Genomic DNA, 20,201 nt, shown 5'->3' on the forward strand with positions numbered 1-20,201 from the left:
GTTTGTGTTCTCTTCCCCGAGCACGACGCAGCCAACAACGGAGGAGGGTTTGATCGAGGGCAGAGATCGCGGCCGTGGGGAGCACCCGGAGTGGGAAGGCCTCAGAGGGAGGCGGCGACACTGTCGTCTTCCGCTGTGAGTGCCGCTGATGGCGCCCATACAACGCCAGGATAAGGGGCCCGTCCCGACGTACGGTATGTTGATCGCCGGAATAATCCAAGTCGATTGTTGTTTCATATGCTCATTTTCCACCATTTGCATACCTATTACCCATTCCACCGTGAAATTTATAATTTGTATGCACTAATTTCGTTAGGGTTCAGACTTGTACCTGTTGCTCGTAGGAGATAGATTTCTTTTTCTGTTTGAACTCAGCTGATCCTTTTGAATTGATCACCCCCCTATTTATCAGTTTCATTTTTGAATAAAATTGAGGTTTGTCGCTCATTAAGTCAACGGCATAATTTGGTTAGGATTTAGACACAGTTGTTTCATCTTTCCATCTGAAACTTTTTTTGTGTAATTATAACAGAGGAAGGCAGTGATCTATTTACTGTGGAGTTCATATTTGGAGGATTTTTCCTTGGCGGTGGAAGCAGCAGGGCATATCTGAATGGCCGCAAGGTGTGCTATGATTTTTGTGATGCTACTCAAGCTTCTATGCCGATGTTGTATGAATTAGTAGAGCACTTGGGGTATGAGACGGCTGGAAGAATTGCTATTTACTTGTTGCTGCCAGGTATGCAATTGAATGAAGGCGGGTTGAAGTTGTTGTCGAGGAACAATGACACAAACATTATTAGGAAAGTGGTCAGGGAGGGGTACAAATATCTCATGTTTTACCTGGATCATGAGGACAACTATGGTGGAGGAGGATGGGACGATGCGGTTTCAAACCCTCTTACTCGTCAGAGAGAGGAAAATATCGTTGAGCCTAGCTTTGTTGTCCCAGAGGAGAATAGAAGTGAGGTAATGTATACAGGTGATAGCACTTGTGAAGGAACAAGTGGTGGCAGTAGAAGAAGCAGAAGAGCAGTCGCAGAGGAGGAAGATGACGAAGGCTCTTGGTCAGATAGTGACGACTCTGATTATAATCCGGAAGAGCTTGTGGACAGTGACTATGACCTGCAGGATGGGGATGAGGATTTGGTGATGGATGAGTCACATGTTGCTGATGATGAGAAGAAGGGTAAAAGGAAAGGGAAGCAGGTAGCTGAAGATGACAATTCTGAAGATGAAAAGCTTGAAATGCCAGAGTCAGATGACGAGGAAATGAAGTTCAAGTTCAATCATTTCACAGAAGAAGATTTGCATGAGCCGAAGTTTCATGTTGGGCAGGTATTCTCGTCAATAGAATTGATTAGGAAGGCAATTAGGGAGTATAGTTGCAAGGAGAGACTTGGCATAACATTTCCAAAAAATGATAAAACAAGGATTGGAGCAAGGTGTACCAATGGCTGTCCATGGTATTTGTATGCATCGCATGACAATAGAACAAAGGGGATTATGGTAAAGACATTCAAAGATGAGCACACATGCAGCAAGAAGTGGCAAGTGAGAGCCTTTACGGCGAGATACATAGCAGATAAATATGTTGAAAAGATTAGAGCTGATGAGAAGATGTCAATTAAGGGTTTAGGAGGATTGATACAACAAGAGTGGAATATGAGAATTCATAGGCAGAAGCTTTGGAGAGCAAAGAAAATTGCATTGAACACAATATATGGGGATGAAATAGCACAGTACAGGAAGTTGTGGGACTATGCAGCAGAGTTAAGGAGATCCAATCCAGGGAGTGCATTTTTCATTGAAGTTGCTAATGATGGAATTTTCCAGAAGTGTTACTTCTCATTCGATGCTTGTAAGAGGGGATTTTTGTCGGCTTGTAGGCCAGTAATATTTGTCGATGGTTGTCATTTGAAAACTCAGTTTGGAGGCATTCTGTTGACTGCTATTGGGATGGATCCGAATGATTGCATATATCCTGTGGCTTTTGCAGTGGTGCAAATTGAGAACACAGAGTCATGGAGGTGGTTCTTGAGTTCTTTGAAAGAAGACTTGGGCATTGTGAACAGTTCTCCTTGGACAGTAATGTCTGACAAGCAGAAAGTAAGTGTTAATGAAAATATGTTCTTTACATAGAAAATGCTTCACTTTATGTTCTTTACATACATATGCTTCTAACTATATGTCTTTTTTATCATATTTGTTCATTACCAGGGATTAATTAAGGCTGTTAGAGAATTATTTCCTGATTCAGAGCATAGATATTGTGTGAGACATATCTGGCAAAATTTCAATAGAATTTTTAAAGGAGATATATTGAAAAACCAATTATGGAGATGTGCTAGAAGTACTACACATGGTCAGTGGAGGGAGAACATGAATAGAATGTTAGTTCTAAACAAACACGCTCATGATTGGTTGGAAGAGTTAGACCCAAAAACATGGGTGAGGGCATTTCAGACTGAATTCCCTAAGTGTGATGTGTTGTTGAACAATAATTGTGAAGTATTCAATAAGTATATCTTAGATGCAAGAGAACTGCCTTTGTTAAGCATGATTCAAAGGATCAAAGGGCAGTGCATGGGGAGAATATGTGGCAAGCAGGAGGAGTCCCAAAAGTGGACTGGTCATATATGTCCGAAAATCAGAAAAAGACTGAATAGGCATATTGATGCTGCAAATACTTGCATTGCAGATCCAGCTGGAATGGGCATATTTCAAGTGGATGATAGAGGTGTCCAGTTCAGTGTTGACATAAACCTGAAGAAATGCAGTTGCAGGAGATGGGATTTAACAGGGATTCCTTGTTGTCATGGTGTTTCAGCTTGCAGATATGACAACATTGCCCCAGAATCAATGGTTCACCAATGCTACTCCATTGAGACCTACCGCAAGGCATATGAGCACATAATTATGCCTTGCAATGATATTAGTGAGTGGCAAAACATGTATGGCAAGGAAATCATTCCTCCAAAAGTAAAAACAAAGAAAGGGAGGAAACAAAAGAACAGAAGGAAACAACCTGAAGAGAAAGAGGGGAGGGCAGGCAAGAAAGTTGGAAGGGGTGGGGCTGTTATTCATTGCAGCTATTGTGGATCTGCAGGACATAACATTGGTGGATGCAAAGATTTCAAACTAGGCCTGAAACCAAAGAAAAAGGGACAAAAGAAGAGAGTTAGAGCAGAGCCAGAGGTTTCGTCATCTGATGAAGAAGCTCCTGTCATTACACAAGTATAATAATCATTGAATTATATCTATCATTTTAATATGATATAACGTGCAAACTATAGTAAGTAATTATTTGTTTTCTCAATTCAGGAGCAAAACTTGCAAACTAGGGAGTTGGCACAACATGATCCACTTAATAATGAGGATAGTGTCATTTCTTCATTGATCGAAGAGGTATAGTATATTCTTCATTTATAATCATGCTTGTCTACTTATCTTTAGTTGAGATTTTTCTGCTTATTTACTTGCAGCATCAAGCAAGCCAGAACATGGAGCAACCTGAACCAGGACCTCTGCCAGGATCTTCTTTTATTGCAAATCATGTCCAAAGCCAACCCCCTGTGCAACCAACTACCATAACAAAAGAGGGGAATGTTATTAGAAAGAGGGAAGTTCTAGCATTATCTAAACTAAGGGCAGCAGCTGAGAAGAGAGAAATTGCAGACCAGGCAAAATTTGATGCAGCAATGGCAAAACTTAGAGAAGAAGAGTTGAAGATTTTGCAAGCTGAGCAGAAGAGGAAAGAGGAAGCGGTGGCAATAAAGCTGGAGAAAGAGGAGAAACGGAAAGCTTTGTTGCAACAAAAACAATTGGATGCTGAAGAAAAAAGAAAAGCAGTCGAGGAAAGAAAGCAAAAGGCACAACAGGAAAAAGAAGCAAAAAAAGCCCTGGCAGATGCCAAAAAGCAAGCTATACAAGCTAAAAAGAAACAGGCCGAGGAAGAAAAAAATAAGAGAGTTGCAGAGAGGAAAAGAATTGCAGAGCAGAAGAGAAAACATGTTGAAGATGCGCATAGATATGAAGAAGCGCAATTTCTGATAATGCAAGAAGAGGAGCATGAAAGGATACAACGTATGAGAGATTATCATCGGCGGGAGGAGGAAGCAAGGCAGCAAGCCTGGGAGGGGCAGGTTGCGTCGCAGAGGTCTTCAGAGATGCAAGATTGGGAAGAGAAAAATAAAGAAGCAGAAGAAATGAGGATGGGAAGTTTGAAGGAAAGGCAAGGAAATGAGAACATTACGGGCCAGCGAAATAATGCCAAAAGAGGAAATTCAAGTCAGCCCATGGTTGGTTTTAACATGCCAAGAAGGACAAGCATGTTCGATATATTTAGGGACTGAGAGATCATTGCATATGAACTACTGGGAGATGTTCTTCGCGAACCTGCTGGACTATGCTATGTAGGTTTTATTTTAGTTCATGCACATGTTAATTACATGGTATGTTCATGAATAGTGAATTTGTTTATCTGATTTATAAATTCCCTTTGAACTGCTCTATGTTGTCATATATGAGCTTATTTCTTTGCCCCTGTAATGTTCTTTGTTGTTTCCTGTCGTGTTGTGTTCATGTATGGGTTTTTTTATTTCCAGTCAGTTTCCTGTATATATATTACTGGATCTGTTCATCTCATTTAACATTTTTTTTTGCTGGAGTTGTTCTGAAATTGGCATGGTATTTATTGTTCCTCTTTATTTTGCTGAAGTCGTTCATATGCACAGATCAGTTCAAATGATAGCAAAAAGCACAGCTCAATTCATTTCCTTCCAGTGCGCAGCACAATGCATCTCATTCATGCCAATTTCCATAAAAGCACACACCACAGCACTGTTCAAATATCATACAAGAAAAGCACAGGAAATTAACATATCACTTAATATGTCATCACATAATAGAGCTTTGCATCAGTTCAAAACCAAAAGCTACATCGACCATAACATCTTACATAGCTACAGCTATATCAGTTCACATACCTACAGCCATCAGCTGATCCTAATACGTCAGTTAAGAACCAAATAGGTGCTACAGCCATCAGTGCATCACGGCATCAGTACAACGAATCAGCTTGCATCACATAACACCTAGGAGTAGCTTACACAGCCGCATCAAATTAACTAGAACAGGGGCATTGGTAAGAAACAGGGCACTTCGACAACCAGCGGCCCATCCGTCTCCGGTGCCGTCAACCCTGCCACTGTAAATCTTGAAGTGATGGGTGCGGGTGAGGTCAGCGCCTTCAGCTGGTAGCCACGCATCAGGCAAATGTTCCGCGAGGAGAGGGGTGCAGTCAAGCATTGCAGACCTTCTGCACGAGCATTGTAGTACGCGTCAGCTCACAGCTCTTGCCGCCAACGACCGACACCACCAGCACCACCCCGCGGTAGTGCTTGCCCAGAGCGTCTACCGCCGGTGTGCGCGCGAGGAGCAGCCGACCAGTCTCCGGCCGGAGATACGGCTCGCCGCAGCGCCACACTCACTGGGAAAACGAGCTGGCAAGCAGCCTTGCGGCTGAACCGACGCGGCGCCCGACGGGCGCCTCACGGGGAACCCGCGCTGCCGCACACGCTGCCGCCGGCGCGGGGCATCGAGCTCTCGGCCAAGCTCTTGTCGCTCATCGCAAGACAGAAGAGGATAGGGTTAGGGATTTGAGTAGAGGGAAGACAATTTGGGGATTTTTGGATTTGGACGCGCGCATATGTCGTCTAAGTCCGACTCAAGCCAGTCGGTTCGGCTGGACCAGCTCTAGGCGCTGACGTGGCAGGGGAAAAGGGCCAGACGTATGCCGCTGCGTATACAGGACCGTCTCTGTTACACAATTGCAAGTCTGAGGACCGTACAGAAGCACTTCGCGAGTACCAGGATGGTTTTGTTACAAGCCAACGAGTACAGGGACGAAGTGTGCAATTTACTCGCAGGAAGGCGAGGCTGGCGCAGGAGCTTGAGGTCACGGGGCCCAGGCATGCGGCAGCAGGGCACAACAACAGGTAGGCCATGGTCGGCAGCGAAGGAGGGGCCGTCCGTGGCGGCAGGAATGTAACGACAATGGGTAGCACCGAAGGTGTGGGTGCGACGAGGGAGGCAGGACACGCGTAGTAGAGGCCCGGCTTCCTGGTGGTACTCTGGCGAAGACGCCCGGAGCGGCGCTGGTCGACGGGCGCGACGCAGCTGGAGGGCGCCACGGCGCGCGCAGGAACGGGGTAGCAGAGAGGTGCGGAGGCGCTGGAGGAGGGCGCCGGCAGCGGGCAAACTCTAGGGCGGCGGCTTGGTCGCGGGACAGAGCATGGCGGCGCGAGCTGGAGGAGAGGAGCGCTGGTCGTCGACGAGGGCGATGGGGAGGTCCGGTGGTGAGCGAGAAGAGCAACAGTAGAGCAGCTCGGGCGCGGAGGCTGCTGCTCGTCGGAGTTGATGGCCAGCGCGGCGGCAATGGGAAGGAGGAGCGGGTGAGGATGTGGCTGAGGCATGGAGGAGAGAGGCATGGGAGCAGGCGGGACTTCGCGAGGAGGACGAGAGGGAGCGGGGGAAAGAGAAGCCGACGCAGGGGAGAAGGGGTTCGAGCAGGGCTCTCCGGTGCGATGCGTGTGCGTGTGGCGGCGCGAGGGGAGGGAGATGGGGAGTGGATCGAGAGAGAGAGGAGTCGGGCTCCCTGGTGTCTAGGGTTACCGCGGGTCCTGCTGGCCCAGGGAAGTTTGGTCCGGTCCAGGCTGTAGATGGGCCAGCCAGCTGGGCTCTGCTCTCTCTCTCTCTCAATTCCCTTTCACAGAAAGCATAGAGAGGATAAAAAGGAAAAGGATGGGTTAGAGAAATAATTTGGGCATGTGGTTAAATTTCCCGGACTCATAAAAATGAGATCGTTCCGAGAAAATGCATTTGGCACCGCTTGGAAGGATTGCATTCGAACATATTTGAATGTGATTCAAATAAGTTTGAATTAGGAAAACATTTTTGGAGAGTCCAAAAATGTTCGGAATTTTTGTGGAGATCAGGAAAGTGATGAAATAAATTATGGGCAAAGTTTGAGGAGCAAACTTGAAGCAGAAAAGACATGGAGAATATTTGCAAGTGTGTTATGGTTAATTCCAAAAGAATGGAATATTTGTTATAGCTCCATAATAATATTGGGAGGATATATGTTATAAGGAGAACTCACCATGTGAATTCCCTCTATTTAAATGGATCAAAGATCCATGCCATTTATTTAGTTGAGTTAAAAAATGACATTATGACATGGTGACATGATGCAATGCACACGATGCAATGATGAATGCAACAAGCAAAAACAAAACACACAACGAATCTCAGATACCGTGGAAGGCATCTGAAGCTCCGGTCTTGGGGCGTCACAAGGTGACACCCTTGTATTAATTTGAACACAAACACAATTCTTCTGAGATGTCTTCATCACTCCAGGACGGTTGAATGACAAGAGGAGAAACGAGCAACGGTAAAACATTTGACCCGAGGGAAAGAATATGATCAGCACATGAATTGAATCCACCGGAAAGAAAATGAGACAAAGCATGATGAAGTTGACGAGAATTCACTGGTTGAAACAATTGATGAAAGAATGAAGAGGCTCTGCACGAATGAAATTGATGCTCGAATAGACGCTCGGACTTGGGGAAGAATAGGGGTGGGAGGGCGGGAAAACAAAGGCAACTTGGAATGAGGAACCGACGAATAACTTGAAGAGAAAAGCATAGGTTGAAATAATTGAGGAAAGAATGCAAAGGCTTCGCACGAGTAGGATGGATACTCGATTACGAACTCCAACTCCGAGAAGAAAAAGGGTGGGCTGGTGGGAAAAGAAAGACGACTCCGGACATGGAAAAAACGTCGGTTGAGAAAGAACTGAGGGCTGATCTTGCAAAAGATGAAGAGGATCGAATCGACTTGACGTGAAATGCACCGAATGAAAAGAGCTGACATCACGACGATCGAAAAACTAACTATGTGATCCTAAAAAAATTTGAAGGGTAGGAGGAGTAAGTCGAAACACCTACGTCAAGATTTCTCACCAGAGCGACAAATGGGGCTGAGGAGTAAAAAGAAGTCCTACTCTCCGATATAACTAGACTCGGAAAAAGGTTTTCTTCTAGACTCGACAACGGGCAACTACGATCAATCAAGGGGGGCTCCTATGGTCGGTCAAGGCTCTGATACCAACTTGTCACGCCCAATATGCAACCCCATCCTAAAGGTACTTGAAGGTCCCACCAAGGATAGAAGCGCATATTGGAGATGCTTTTGCAAGGTGGATATCATTACATCGTAACATTACATAATAGTTAGGGATACATACAAGGCATACAAATGCCACATGAATACATCAAACATCGTACATGAGAACAACATCTGACTACGAATGAATCACAAACAGAAACTCCAACAACATCCACCCTGCTAGCCCAGGCTACCGACCAGGAACCTGACCCAAGATCGATGAAGAAGAAGAACTCCGAAATCAGTAAACATCGCTCTCGTGTCATGATCATCACATTACCTGCACCTGCAACTGTTGTTGTAGTAATCTATGAGCCACGAGGACTCAGCCATCCCATTACCATGGGTATCAAGACTAGCAAAGCTTTATGGGTATGGAAAGGATAAGTGGTGAGGTTGCAACAGCGGCTAAGCAATGTATGGTGGCTAACTGACGAATAAAAGAATAAGATGAGAAACTACGCAAACGGTCACAACTAGTAATGATCAATAAGTGATCCTAAACTACTTACGGTCAAACATAACCCCACCGTGTTCTCTTCTCGACTCACTCGAAAAGAGAATGTCACGGTTACGCACGCGGTTGGTGTATTTTAATTGAGTTTACTTCAAGTTCACTACAACCGGATATTAACAAATTCCCATCTGCCACATAACCGCGGGCATGGCTCTCGAAAGTTTAAAACCTGCAGGGGTGTCCCAACTTAGCCCATGACAAGCTCACGATCCGCGGAGACAATCCTCCATCGCGGGACCCTCTGATCAGACTCGGAATCCCGGTGTACAAGACATTTCGACAATGGTAAAACAAGTCCAGCAAGACCTCCCAGCATGCCAACACCCTGATAGGAGCCGCGCTTATCTCATCTCAGGCCACGACCGGATGGGACAAGCTACGAGTAAAACCAGCCCTCGAGTTTCCTCGAGGTGGCCCAGCAGGCTACCCGTTTGGGACCAACATCATCAGCACTGGCCCCCTGTATTATGTTGAATAACGAACCTCGGGTAGTGCTAACTCCCTATGCATCAAATTTATTAACATGTTTAGTTATTATGTTGAGCAAATGGTAAAACCAATGTTGGGCCTTGCTGGAAGAGTTTTATTCAAAGCGAACTGTTAAGAGGGGCCCATAAACCCTCATCGTGTTAGGGACGCAAAATCAAGGAACATAATACCAGTATGACGAAAACTAGGGTGGCAAGAGTGGAACAAAACACCAAGAAAAAGGCTAAGCCTTCCACCCTTTACCAAGTATATAGATCCATTAATTAAATAAGAGATATTTTGATATCCCAAAATATACATGATATCCATGTCCCAAGATGGAACAACCTGCAACTAGCAACGCTATAAGAGGGGCCGAGCAAAGTGATAACATAGCCAAACGACGATTTGCTAGGATGAGGGAAAATGGTTAAAGGCTGTCATGGCAATTTGGGAGGCTTGATAAACAAGTGGTAGGTAGCACGACATAGCGATAACATCGAGACAACTAGCATAGCAAAGATAGTAGTGAGATCCAAGGTGACGGTCATCTTGCCTGAAATTCGGCTAAGAAGAAGAACGAGTGCATGAAGAAGACGAACCAACATAGTCGAACGAATCCTCATGATCGCAACAAAACAGGAACTATCGAGAAGAAGCACAACCGAAAAGAAGCAAACAACACAGTAAACACACAACACATAACATGGCACGATGCACAATCAAGCATGATGCATGTCCGGTTTAATAAGGCATGGCATGGCAAAGTGCAACAAACAATACTACAAATTAAATGGAGCTCAATATGCAACGAGTTGCATATTGACGAAACACCATATGACTTATTTAGTTCTCTCTCGGTTATGAACAAGACAAGATTAAATGTTGGTTAACATGGCAAGAAATCCTCATATGCAATATTCGGATTTGGTACTGTTCTGCCTAAAACCATATTTTAATGTTGTTAAACAGGAATATAAAGTGCACCAAGTTAATCTATTAATTTTTCTAGACCATTTACATAACAAGCATATTTAATTCTGAGCTACGGTTAATTAGTTATGAAATAAACCATTTTAACATGACATTGGTGCAAAATAATGCAAATAGAAATTTAAACATTTTTAACATGGGTGAAAGTTGCATAATATGAAAGTACAGGAAAAACTGAGTATTTTACATATATGAAAGGTTTTATTTGGATGCATGGTTATTTAGTTATTGACAATTCAAAATGATGGCATTTCTGTAATTATGCATGCACTAAAAAATAAAAAAATCCATAGGCAGAGGAAAAAAACATCCACGAGCCAGAAGCATTAGAGTGCAGCGGCCCACAAGTGGAATCGGGCCCAACCGGCTATGGCTGTGTGTGCTCGAATTAAAACACAGAAGCAGGGATAAAAATAAATCAGGAGAACCAGGGATCGTACCCTGAACTTCATGGATTTGGAGTGGCTGCGCTAGCCAGTTGGATGGATCAATACCGGTGTTCTGATAGGGGCTTGACTAGATATGAAACAGGGCAAGGGCTGCTACTCTGTGTAAGAAAAAATTGCAGAACAAAAGGAGGAATCGTGGGGATTTGATCTCTTGACCTCCAGGATGCAAACAAGTTGCACTAGCCACTACACTCAAAGTGTGCATCCATCCGCAAATAGGGAGCCATGCAATATGAAGAAAACCTAGGGCCAGGCCTTGATTTCCATGAACGCATGCTACTCGCCGGCGTCGATGGTGTCCAACAAGCAGCGACCTTGGTGGATGCAGAGATGCAGCGGGGGTGCAGAATCCTGCTAGGGAGGCCGCGGTGGGGCGCGCGCGGGCATGCATGCATGTGCGGTAAGAAGCTTGCGGCCATGGCGGCGAAGTGCAGCCTGGCAGGAGGCAACGACCCAAGGGCGCGAGGCGAGGGGCGCGTGGGAGACATGGATCGGGTGCGCTATGTGTCGGGGGTTGGGTGCGACATATGGCAATGGATGGCTTATCATGGTAGGAGCGAGTAGAATGTCGCCTGTGCCTGAATGCGGGATAAGGCGTAGACACGAACGCCGACGCACTTTACCCAGGTTCGGGGCTCTCTTAGGAGATAACACCCCTAGTCCTGCTCTGCAGGGTCTCCGCATGATCACTAAGGCACTAGTGAGTACAATGGTGCTCCTCGAGCTGTATGCTAGAGGTAGAAGAAGGCAAGGCCTGCTCTCCTCTCCCCCTAGGTATGAGTCTAATTCGAACAGGTCCGAACCCTTTGCATGGGTGCCATGGGGGGTTTATATAGGTCTACCCCCCAGAGGTACAATGGTAATCTGGCCGGGTGTAGGTCCCGGGTGTCAGTCTCTTTGGTCGTCGGCTTCTCCGCCGCCTGGTGGGCACCGCCGGCTGGTCTGGTACGGAGCCGACAGGCCGCCTCCGCTGCTCACCGGTCTTGCCGGCTGCGGATTACTGTTGCCATGATGCTAATGATGCTTGCTTGGTCAGGGGAGCGTGGCTACAGTCCCGCCACCTGGCGGGAGATCACCGTAGTGTAACACCCAGGATGCGGCTATATCTCCCACGTGTCGGAGCACGACTTAGAGGCATAACCACATTGTAGGCATGTCGCAAGTGGGGTAATCTTTACACATCCCATGTATTGAATATGAAAGGGATAAAGAGTTGACTTACAATCGCCACTTCACACAATACATGAATATAGCATTACATCATCCAAATACAATGAAGGTCCGACTACGGAACCAAAATAAAAGAAGACTGCCCCTATTGCAAAAGATCCCCGATCGCCCCGACTGGGCTCCACTACTAATCAACTGAAACGAAACAACACAACGAACACGATCTTCATCGAGCTCCTCCTTGAGCTCTGGTGCGTCACCTGCACGGTATCATCGGCACCTGCAATCTGGTTTTGGAAGTAATCTATGAGTCACGGGGACTCAGCAATCTCACACCCTCGCGATCAAGACTATTTAAGCTTATAGGTAGGGAAAAGGTATGTGAGGTGGAGCTGCAGCAAGTACTAGCATATATGGTGGCTAACTTACGCAAATCAGAGCGAGAAGAGAAGGCAAAGCACGGTCGTGAACTAGAAGTGATCCTAGACTACTTACGTCCAAGCATAACTCCAACACCGTGTTCACTTCTCGGACCCCACCGAGAAGAGACCATCATGGTTACACACGCGGTTGATGCATTTTAATTAAGATAAGTTTCAGGTTTTCTACAACCGGACATTAACAAATTCCCATCTTCCCATAACCGCGGGCACGACTTTCGAAAGTTCAAATCCCTGCAGGGGTGTCCCAACTTAGCCCATCACAAGCTCTCACGATCAACGAAGGATATTCCTTCTCCTAGGAGGACCCGATCAGGCTTGGAATCCCGGTTACAAGACATCTCGACAATGGTAAAACAAGACCAGCAAAGCCGCCCGATGCGCCGACATCCTGATAGGAGTTGCACATATCTTGTTCTCAGGGAAACACCGGATGAGCGCTCCGTACAACTAAAACCAGCCCTCAAGTTTTCTCAAGGTGGCGCTGCAAAGGACTCTAGTTTGGACCAACACTTGGACAAGCACTGGCCCGGGGGGGTTAAAATAAAGATGGCCCTTGAGTCTGCAGAACCCAAGGGAAAAAGGCTTAGGTGGAAAATGGTAAAACCAAGGTTGGGCCTTACTGGAGGAGTTTTATTCAAGGCGAACTGTCAAGGGGTTCCCATTATAACCCAACCACGTAAAGAACGCAAAATCAAGGAACATAACACCGGTGTGACGGAAACTAGGGCGGCAAGAGTGGAACAAAACACTAGGCATAAGGCCGAGCCTTCCACCCTTTACCAAGTATATAGATGCATTAATTTAATAAGAGATATTGTGATATCCCAACCAATATCCATGTTCCCACATGGAACAAACTCCAATCTTCACCTGCAACTAGCAACGCTATAAGAGGGGCTGAGCAAAGCGGTAACATAGCCAAACAACGGTTTGCTAGGACAAGGTGGGTTAGAGGCTTGACATGGCAATGTGGGAGGCATGATAAAGCATGTGGTAGGTATCGCGGCATAGGCATAGCAATAGAGCGAGCAACTAGCAAGCAAAGATAGAAGTGATTCTGAGGGTATGGTCATTTTGCCCGAGATCCCTCAAGGAAGAAGAACAAGTCCACGAAGAAGACAAATGGACGTTGTCGAACAGATCCTCACGAACGCGACGTTATCGGAACCAACCCGAAGAAGCACACCGGAAAGAAGCAAACATCATGGTAAACAACTACCACATAAGCATGACATGATGCACAACCAAGTATGATGCATGTCCGGATTAATGAGGCATGGCATGGCAAAGTGCACAAGCAATTCTATAATTTAAGTGGAGATCAATATGCAACGAGTTGCATATTGACGAAACACCACGTGACTTATTTAGTTCTCTCTCGTTTAGGTACCCAACAATATTAAATGTTGATTAACATGGCAAGGGGGTGCAGCAAAGTAAAACTACCTATCTAGGCAAGGTTAAATGAGTCTGGAAGCAACGAACAACAATTTCGGGAACTCCTCATGTTCATATTTTAGGTTTGGTACTGTTCTTCCCTAAACACAATTTTAGAGTTGTTAAACATGCAAAGTAAAGCCACCATGTTAAACTAGGCATTTTTCTACCCCATTTACATATAAGGTTTGTTACAAACCGAGCTACGGTTATTTAGTTATGAAAAAAAAATCATCTTAGCAAGTTATTTAAGCAAATTAAAGCAAACATCCTTTTAAACATTTTAAACATAGATGAAAGTTGGATATTATTAAACTAGACAAAATTCTAAGCAAATTTCATATAAAACTTGTTTTAATCCGATGCATGGTTTGTGAGATATGATATGCATGAACGACAAGGGTTTTTCTGCAAAACTGCTCTCTCTAGAATAATAGACAAAATCGCAAAACCTAAAAAAAACCTATACGGGCCGAAACTGGAACAGGAGCAGTGCGCAACATAGCAGGAATAGCATTGGGTGAGGAATAGATGGCGGATGCTCATGTAGGCCAGATTTGGCAGGGCCAAACAGTAGTTGGGCCTTGGGCGATTGACAGCAGAAGCAACCGGGCCTTGGGGGTCGCGGCCCATGGCGATCGACGGGGAGGGCGCGGTCGATCTGGACTCGGTCAACGCGAGCGCTCTCCTCGATCATTCGCGACGCAGAGGAAGCAGGGGATCGGTGGCAAGGCAGCAGCGGAGGGCGGTGCAGCGAAGGAGCTCTCCAGCGGGGTGGCAGCGGGTCTTGGCGCGGCGACGGCGAACTAGGGTCACCGGGATCCGAGGCGGCGGGGTCGATCTCGATTGGAAGGCGGGGCGGCTGGAAATGGGCGAGGACGCGGTCTCCGGTGATACGCCAGATCCAGGCGGCTGCGAGGGAGCTCCTGGGGCTGTCCATAGTGGCCTGCGACTCTCACCGACGGCGGGCACACGCGGGCGGGGAAGACGAGCTCCGGCAGGCACTGTCCATGGTTGGGCTCGGAGACGCCATGGCGGTCCTGCGAGTTTTATGGAGAAGAGAGACCACATGTGGGAGAGGAAACCAGAGGGAAGAAGGGAAGGAGAAGTAGCGAGCGGGTGCGGGGTCCGGCCTGATGGGGGTGGTCGCCGGCGGGGACGCGGGTGCAGCTCCGGCAAGGTGGCTGTAGGGCCGGAGGAGCTGAGGAGGTCGGGGCCTCGCGAGCTGCTCGGGGGTGAGAAGGTGGGCGCTGGGAGATACAGTTGGATGGATGGATCGATGGAATGCACTGGTTGGGCGAGGGGATCGAGGAGGATCGGGCGAGGCGATCCCGAGTAGGGATGCGACCCGATGGCGGCGGTGGAGGGACAAATATCCTAGTTTTTAGGGTTGGGTCCCGTATATATATAGTAAGTGGGTTTGGTTAGGGGCTATTCGGTCCATCCGATCGTAGTCGGACGATCCCGGATAAATAGGTTAGGGGGCCCAATTAACAAAACAGAGATGTTTTGTAGATGTTTGGGGATGATCCGGACACAACGGTGGCGACTGCCCGGGTCGGGTCCGGGACAGCTTTCAGACGCGCGCGCGAGGAGGTCCGTGGGCTGACGAGAGAGGTTAGGTTGGACCTGGAGGTAGGTAGTGGGCTGTGTAGACGATCTCAAGCTGAGAGAAGAGAAGAGAGGGAGGCCCGGCGACTGTTTCTGGAGACCGAAAATGTTCGACGTTTGACTAGCTATACTGCCGCTTTAGTTATCCGTTGGGCTATCAAATGAACTCCGAATGTGATGAAACTTGGCAGGTGGCCTTCCTACGACATAACAACACCGCACACCAACTTTCAACCCATTCCGAGAACATTTTACGACCACTTATAAAATAACATTTCAGACATGCCGCGGGCGCGTGCAAGTGTGGTTGGACTCAGAACGGACAACGGAAGGAACGGGAAGACCCGGACGGATGCAAGTTTTCAAAACATGATGATGCAATGCACATGATGACATGGAAAGATGCGACACGCAAGCAAATGACAAGGCAACAACAGCGAATAACTGGAAGACACCTGGCGCAACGGTCTCGGGGCGTCACATGTAGCCACCCTGCGTCTTATCTGGTTAATGGTGTGTGGGACCTCGAGGAAGGAAAGGGCCGACTGCTAAGAGCCGGCCTCCCTCGGGTCCGACTGGTGAGGCCCTCGCCGTCTTCCGGGCTCTCGCTGACCAGCAAGGCCCGCCGTCTTCGGGCTGTACCGACAAGCGGTCGTGGGAACAGGGCTTCGCCTGACGGGAGTGATGTCAGGGGCGGAGTGGCAACAGTGTCGTGCCGTGCGGAGGTCTCCGCCCGTACGGAGCACTGTGGCCACGCCCGGCCCTGGATATGGGGGGATGGGCTATACTGCAGCCACACCATGTCTTGTCTTCTTAATGGGGGGGGGGACTTTGAGGGCGCCATGGGCCGAATGCTAGGAGCCGGCCTCTCTGGAGGCCGCCTGCTAGGAGTCGGCCTGTCTTGGAGCCGCCTACCCGAGCATGGCCGCCTTCCAACAGCCAGCCGTTCGGCAAGCCGGCTGTCAGAAGGCGGAGCTCTATCTTGACGTCTTGAGGGGCACAGCCGGCCCCGATGTCTTAAAAGGTTCTAGGGCTCGGGTTAGGCTACCCGTGGACCATTACTCTAATAGTAGTCCCCGAAACTGGTGAGGCGCCGCGGCTGAGGAGCCGAGGAGCCTCAACAGTTTCCTCCTCCGGGTGCTCTGAAGGAAGCTTCATCCGACTCCTTTGAAGCCAGCTGGCAGGTGTCAGATAAGTCAAGTCGGATCTTTCTGGAATTTCGAATGCAACGGCGGGAACCAGGTGGCGTGCTAGCTAAGCTTCTCGGCCCACCGCCCATCGTGGGTGCGCCACGTGCCGCCAGCCAGCCGGGCTAGCCTGCAAGACCACGCGCGCGATGGGATGCATTTGCTGGCTCGGTCCGCCATCACCGGGCCTCAGTGCACGAGCGGATCCGCTGCGGCCAAGGCGGGCGGTTGCGGTTCCCTGCGGAGTTACTGCACACAGTAACTCGCGCAATAAAGGTGGGGACGTGGGTTTGTGGGCACAGTTAATCCCACGATCCCAGGCCCGCCCCCTCAGCTTCATAGCCCGCAGGCTATATGTAGGGGGAGGAGAGGGTGCGGCGGAGCACGCGCGCCCTCCACCCCGTTCTTGCCTCCTTCTTCCTCTCGCCGCAGCGCCCCGAGCCACGCCGGAGCGCTGCCATAGTTCGTCTCCGTCGAGCTTGTCCGCCCGAGCCCTCTTTGCTGTGCTCCATTCTCAGCTCCCTCTCCGCGCCCTTCTTCATCGAGCTCTCTATGGCGCGCGAGCGAGGAGGAGACTGGGACAGGTCCAACGTCAATGAGGACCACATCACTTTCCTCCGCGAGACGCAACGTCTTCCTAGCGTGGGCTACATGAAGGCACGTGTGCCGCCGGAGGGGGAGATCTTGCCGGCGCCGGGGGAGGGCGAGCGGGTCATCTTCCGCTCACACTTCAATCGCGGCTTCGGCCTCCCGGCGAGCGGCTTCCTCCGTTCGTTTCTCGAATTCTATCACCTCCAGCCCCATCACATCACACCCAACACCGTGATGCTCCTGGCCGGCTTCACCTCGGCATCCTTCCCACCATCGAGCTGTGGGGAGCTTTCTTCTACACCAAGCTGGGCACCTCCGTCCGGGAGGTGGCTGCCCAGTGCGGCACCTTCGTCACGGTTCACCGACTGTCGCCTAAGAACGTCTTCCCCACCATCAAGCTTCCACAGTCGGTCAAGATGTGGCAACAATCCTACTTCTACATGGAGAACGTGCACCCGGCCGCCGACTTCATCAACCTACCAGCTTATGTAGCCGGCCTGCCTGCCGAGCCTCGGGATAGCTGGGGCTACAAGCCGAAGTCGGTATCAGCAGACGGCGCCACCACCATCCAATGGCCCGGGAGCTGACCGAGACCGAAGGCCTCAAGGCGTCCGACTTGCTGGTCGCCTTCGTCGAGCACTGGGTTCTCCCGCTCCAAGGCCGGCCGCACCTGATCAGCCGGATGAGCGGGCATCGCGACCCGTGCCGGCTGAGCACCATGGAGATGTCGGCCGCCGAGGTCGCGAACTTGGTGAACGAGATCTCCGGCCTCAAGTTGGAGGGGTCTTGGAGCTTCGGCAAGTGGCCATATTCTCGCGCCGACCCGCCGCCTGCGGTAAGTTTTCCAATTCTTTCTTTTTGATACTCGCCTTAGCCATGATCTTGGTCTTGAAACAGATCTATATGTTGGACGCGACGGCCGCCATCGTAGGGGCGGGTGGCGACTACCAACCGGACCGGGCGGTGAGCGACGTGGACGACCCCGACTTGGGGGCGACCGCCTCGGAGGATACCGCGACACGCGGCGTCTACGAAGCAGGCGGTTCTGAAGAAGGCGGCATCGAGATCTGGCCTGATGATGAGGACGAGGAAGAAGAGTCGCGCCTTGCGCAGGGCGCCGGCAGGGCGGACGCGGGCCCCTCTGTCGAGCCGACTGCTCGAGGCGGCACGTGTTGGAAATATGCCCTAGAGGCAATAATAAAATAGTTATTACTATATTTCCTTGTTCATGATAATTGTCTATTGTTCATGCTATAATTGTGTTATCCGGAAATCGTAATACATGTGTGAATACATAGACCACAACATGTCCCTAGTGAGCCTCTAGTTGACTAGCTCGTTGATCAATAGATGGTTATGGTTTCCTGACCATGGACATTAGATGTCATTGATAACGGGGTCACATCATTAGGAGAATGATGTGATGGACAAGACCCAATCCTAAGCATAGCACAAGATTGTGTAGTTCGTTTGCTAGAGCTTTTCTGAATGTCAAGTATCATTTCCTTAGACCATGAGATTGTGCGACTCCCGGGTACCGTAGGAGTGCTTTGGGTGTACCAAACGTCACAACGTAACTAGGTGACTATAAAGGTGCACTACAGGTATCTCCAATAGTGTCTGTTGGGTTGGCATGAATCGAGACTGGGATTTGTCACTCCGTATGACGGAGAGGTATCTCTAGGCCCACTCGGTAATGCATCATCATAATGAGCAAAGTGTGACTAAGTAGTTGGTCACGTGATCATGCATTACGACACGCGTAAAGTGACTTACCGATAACAAGATTGAACGAGGTATTGGGATACCGACGATCGAATCTCGGGCAAGTAACATACCGATTGACAAAGGGAATTGTGTACGGGATTGCTTGAATCCTCGACATCGTGGTTCATCCGATGAGATCATCGTGGAACATGTGGGAGTCAACATGGGTATCCAGATCCCGCTGTCGGTTATTGGCCGAAGAGTTGTCTCGGTCATGGTTGCATGGTTCCCAAACCCGTAGGGTCTACACACTTAAGATTCGATGACGCTAGGGTTATTTGGAAGACTTGTATCTGATTACCGAATGTTGTTCAGAGTCCCGGATGAGATCCCGGACGTCGCGAGGAGTTCCGGAATGGTCCGGAGGTGAAGATTTATATGTAGGAAGTTGTCACAAGGTCACCGGAAAGGTTCGGGGGCATATTGGTATTGTACCGGGGCAATCGGAGGCGTTCCGGGGGTCCACCGGGAGGGGCCACCTCTCTCGGAGGACCTAATGGGCCGTAGAGGAAAGGGAACCAGCCCTACATGGGCTGGGCGCATCCCCCCATGGGCCCATGCACCTAGGGTTGGGGGGGGGGACCCTAAGGGGGGCGCCCCCTAGCTTGGGGGGCATGTCCCCTCCCCTTGGCCGCCGCCCCCCTCTAGATCACATCTAGAGGGGGCCGGCCCCCTTCCTCCTTCCCCTATATATAGAGGGGCAAGGGGAGGGCTGCACACACCACATCCAAGGCGCAGCCCCTCCCCTCCCCAACACCTCTCCTCCTCCACAAGAGCTTGGCGAAGCCCTGCCGGAGTACTGCTGCTCCACCACAACCACGCCGTCGTGCTGCTGTTGGAGCCCTCTTCCTCAACCTCTCCGTCCTCCTTACTGGATCAAGGCGCAGGAGACGTCCTCGCTCTGTACGTGTGTTGAACGCGGAGGTGCCGTCCGTTCAGCGCTAGGATCTTCGGTGATTTGGATCACGACGAGTACGACTACACCAACCCCGTTCTCTTGAACGCTTTCGCTCGCGATCTACAAGGGTATGTATATGCACTCCTCTCCCCTCATTGCTAAATGACTCCATGGATTGATCTTGGTGATGCGTAGAAAATTTTAAATTTCTGCTACGTTCCCCAACAGTGGCATCATGAGCTAGGTCTATGCGTAGTTTCTATGCACGAGTAGAACACAAGTTGTTGTGGGCGTCGGTTTTTTCAATTTACTTGCCGTTACTAGTCTTATCTTGATTCGGCGGCATCATGGGATGAAGCGGCCCGGACCGACCTTACACGTACGCTTACGTGAGACTGGTTCCACTGACTGACATGCACTAGTTGCATAAGGTGG

The 20,201-nt window shown here is 49.2% G+C and overlaps 1 protein-coding gene across 1 annotated transcript; it reads left to right on the plus strand.

Annotated features, from left to right (window-relative positions):
* Positions 1 to 148: 148 nt before the first annotated feature.
* LOC147975462 (uncharacterized) lies at positions 149 to 10,543 on the plus strand. The gene is made up of 6 exons (XM_087520433.1): positions 149 to 194; positions 533 to 2,109; positions 2,221 to 3,237; positions 3,325 to 3,408; positions 3,486 to 3,871; positions 10,483 to 10,543. Exons 1-6 carry the CDS (start codon positions 149 to 151, stop codon positions 10,541 to 10,543), a joined length of 3,171 nt encoding a protein of 1,056 aa, XP_087376559.1.
* The last annotated feature ends 9,658 nt before the right edge of the window (positions 10,544 to 20,201 follow it).

This window comes from Triticum urartu, chromosome 4A, assembly GCF_056163025.1.
Source record: "Triticum urartu cultivar PI428250 chromosome 4A, HENAU_Tu73, whole genome shotgun sequence".
Classification (NCBI taxonomy): Eukaryota; Viridiplantae; Streptophyta; class Magnoliopsida; order Poales; family Poaceae; genus Triticum; species Triticum urartu.

What these genes read in the sequence shown, in the direction of transcription:
- LOC147975462 (XM_087520433.1), top strand. Translation starts at nt 149, where the DNA reads ATGGCGCCCATACAACGCCAGGATAAGGGGCCCGTCCCGACGTACG. An exon ending in GGGGCCCGTCCCGACGTACG is followed by an intron (nt 195 to 532) that starts GTATGTTGATCG and finishes TAATTATAACAG; the next exon opens with AGGAAGGCAGTGATCTATTT. An exon ending in AAGCTCCTGTCATTACACAA is followed by an intron (nt 3,238 to 3,324) that starts GTATAATAATCA and finishes TTCTCAATTCAG; the next exon opens with GAGCAAAACTTGCAAACTAG.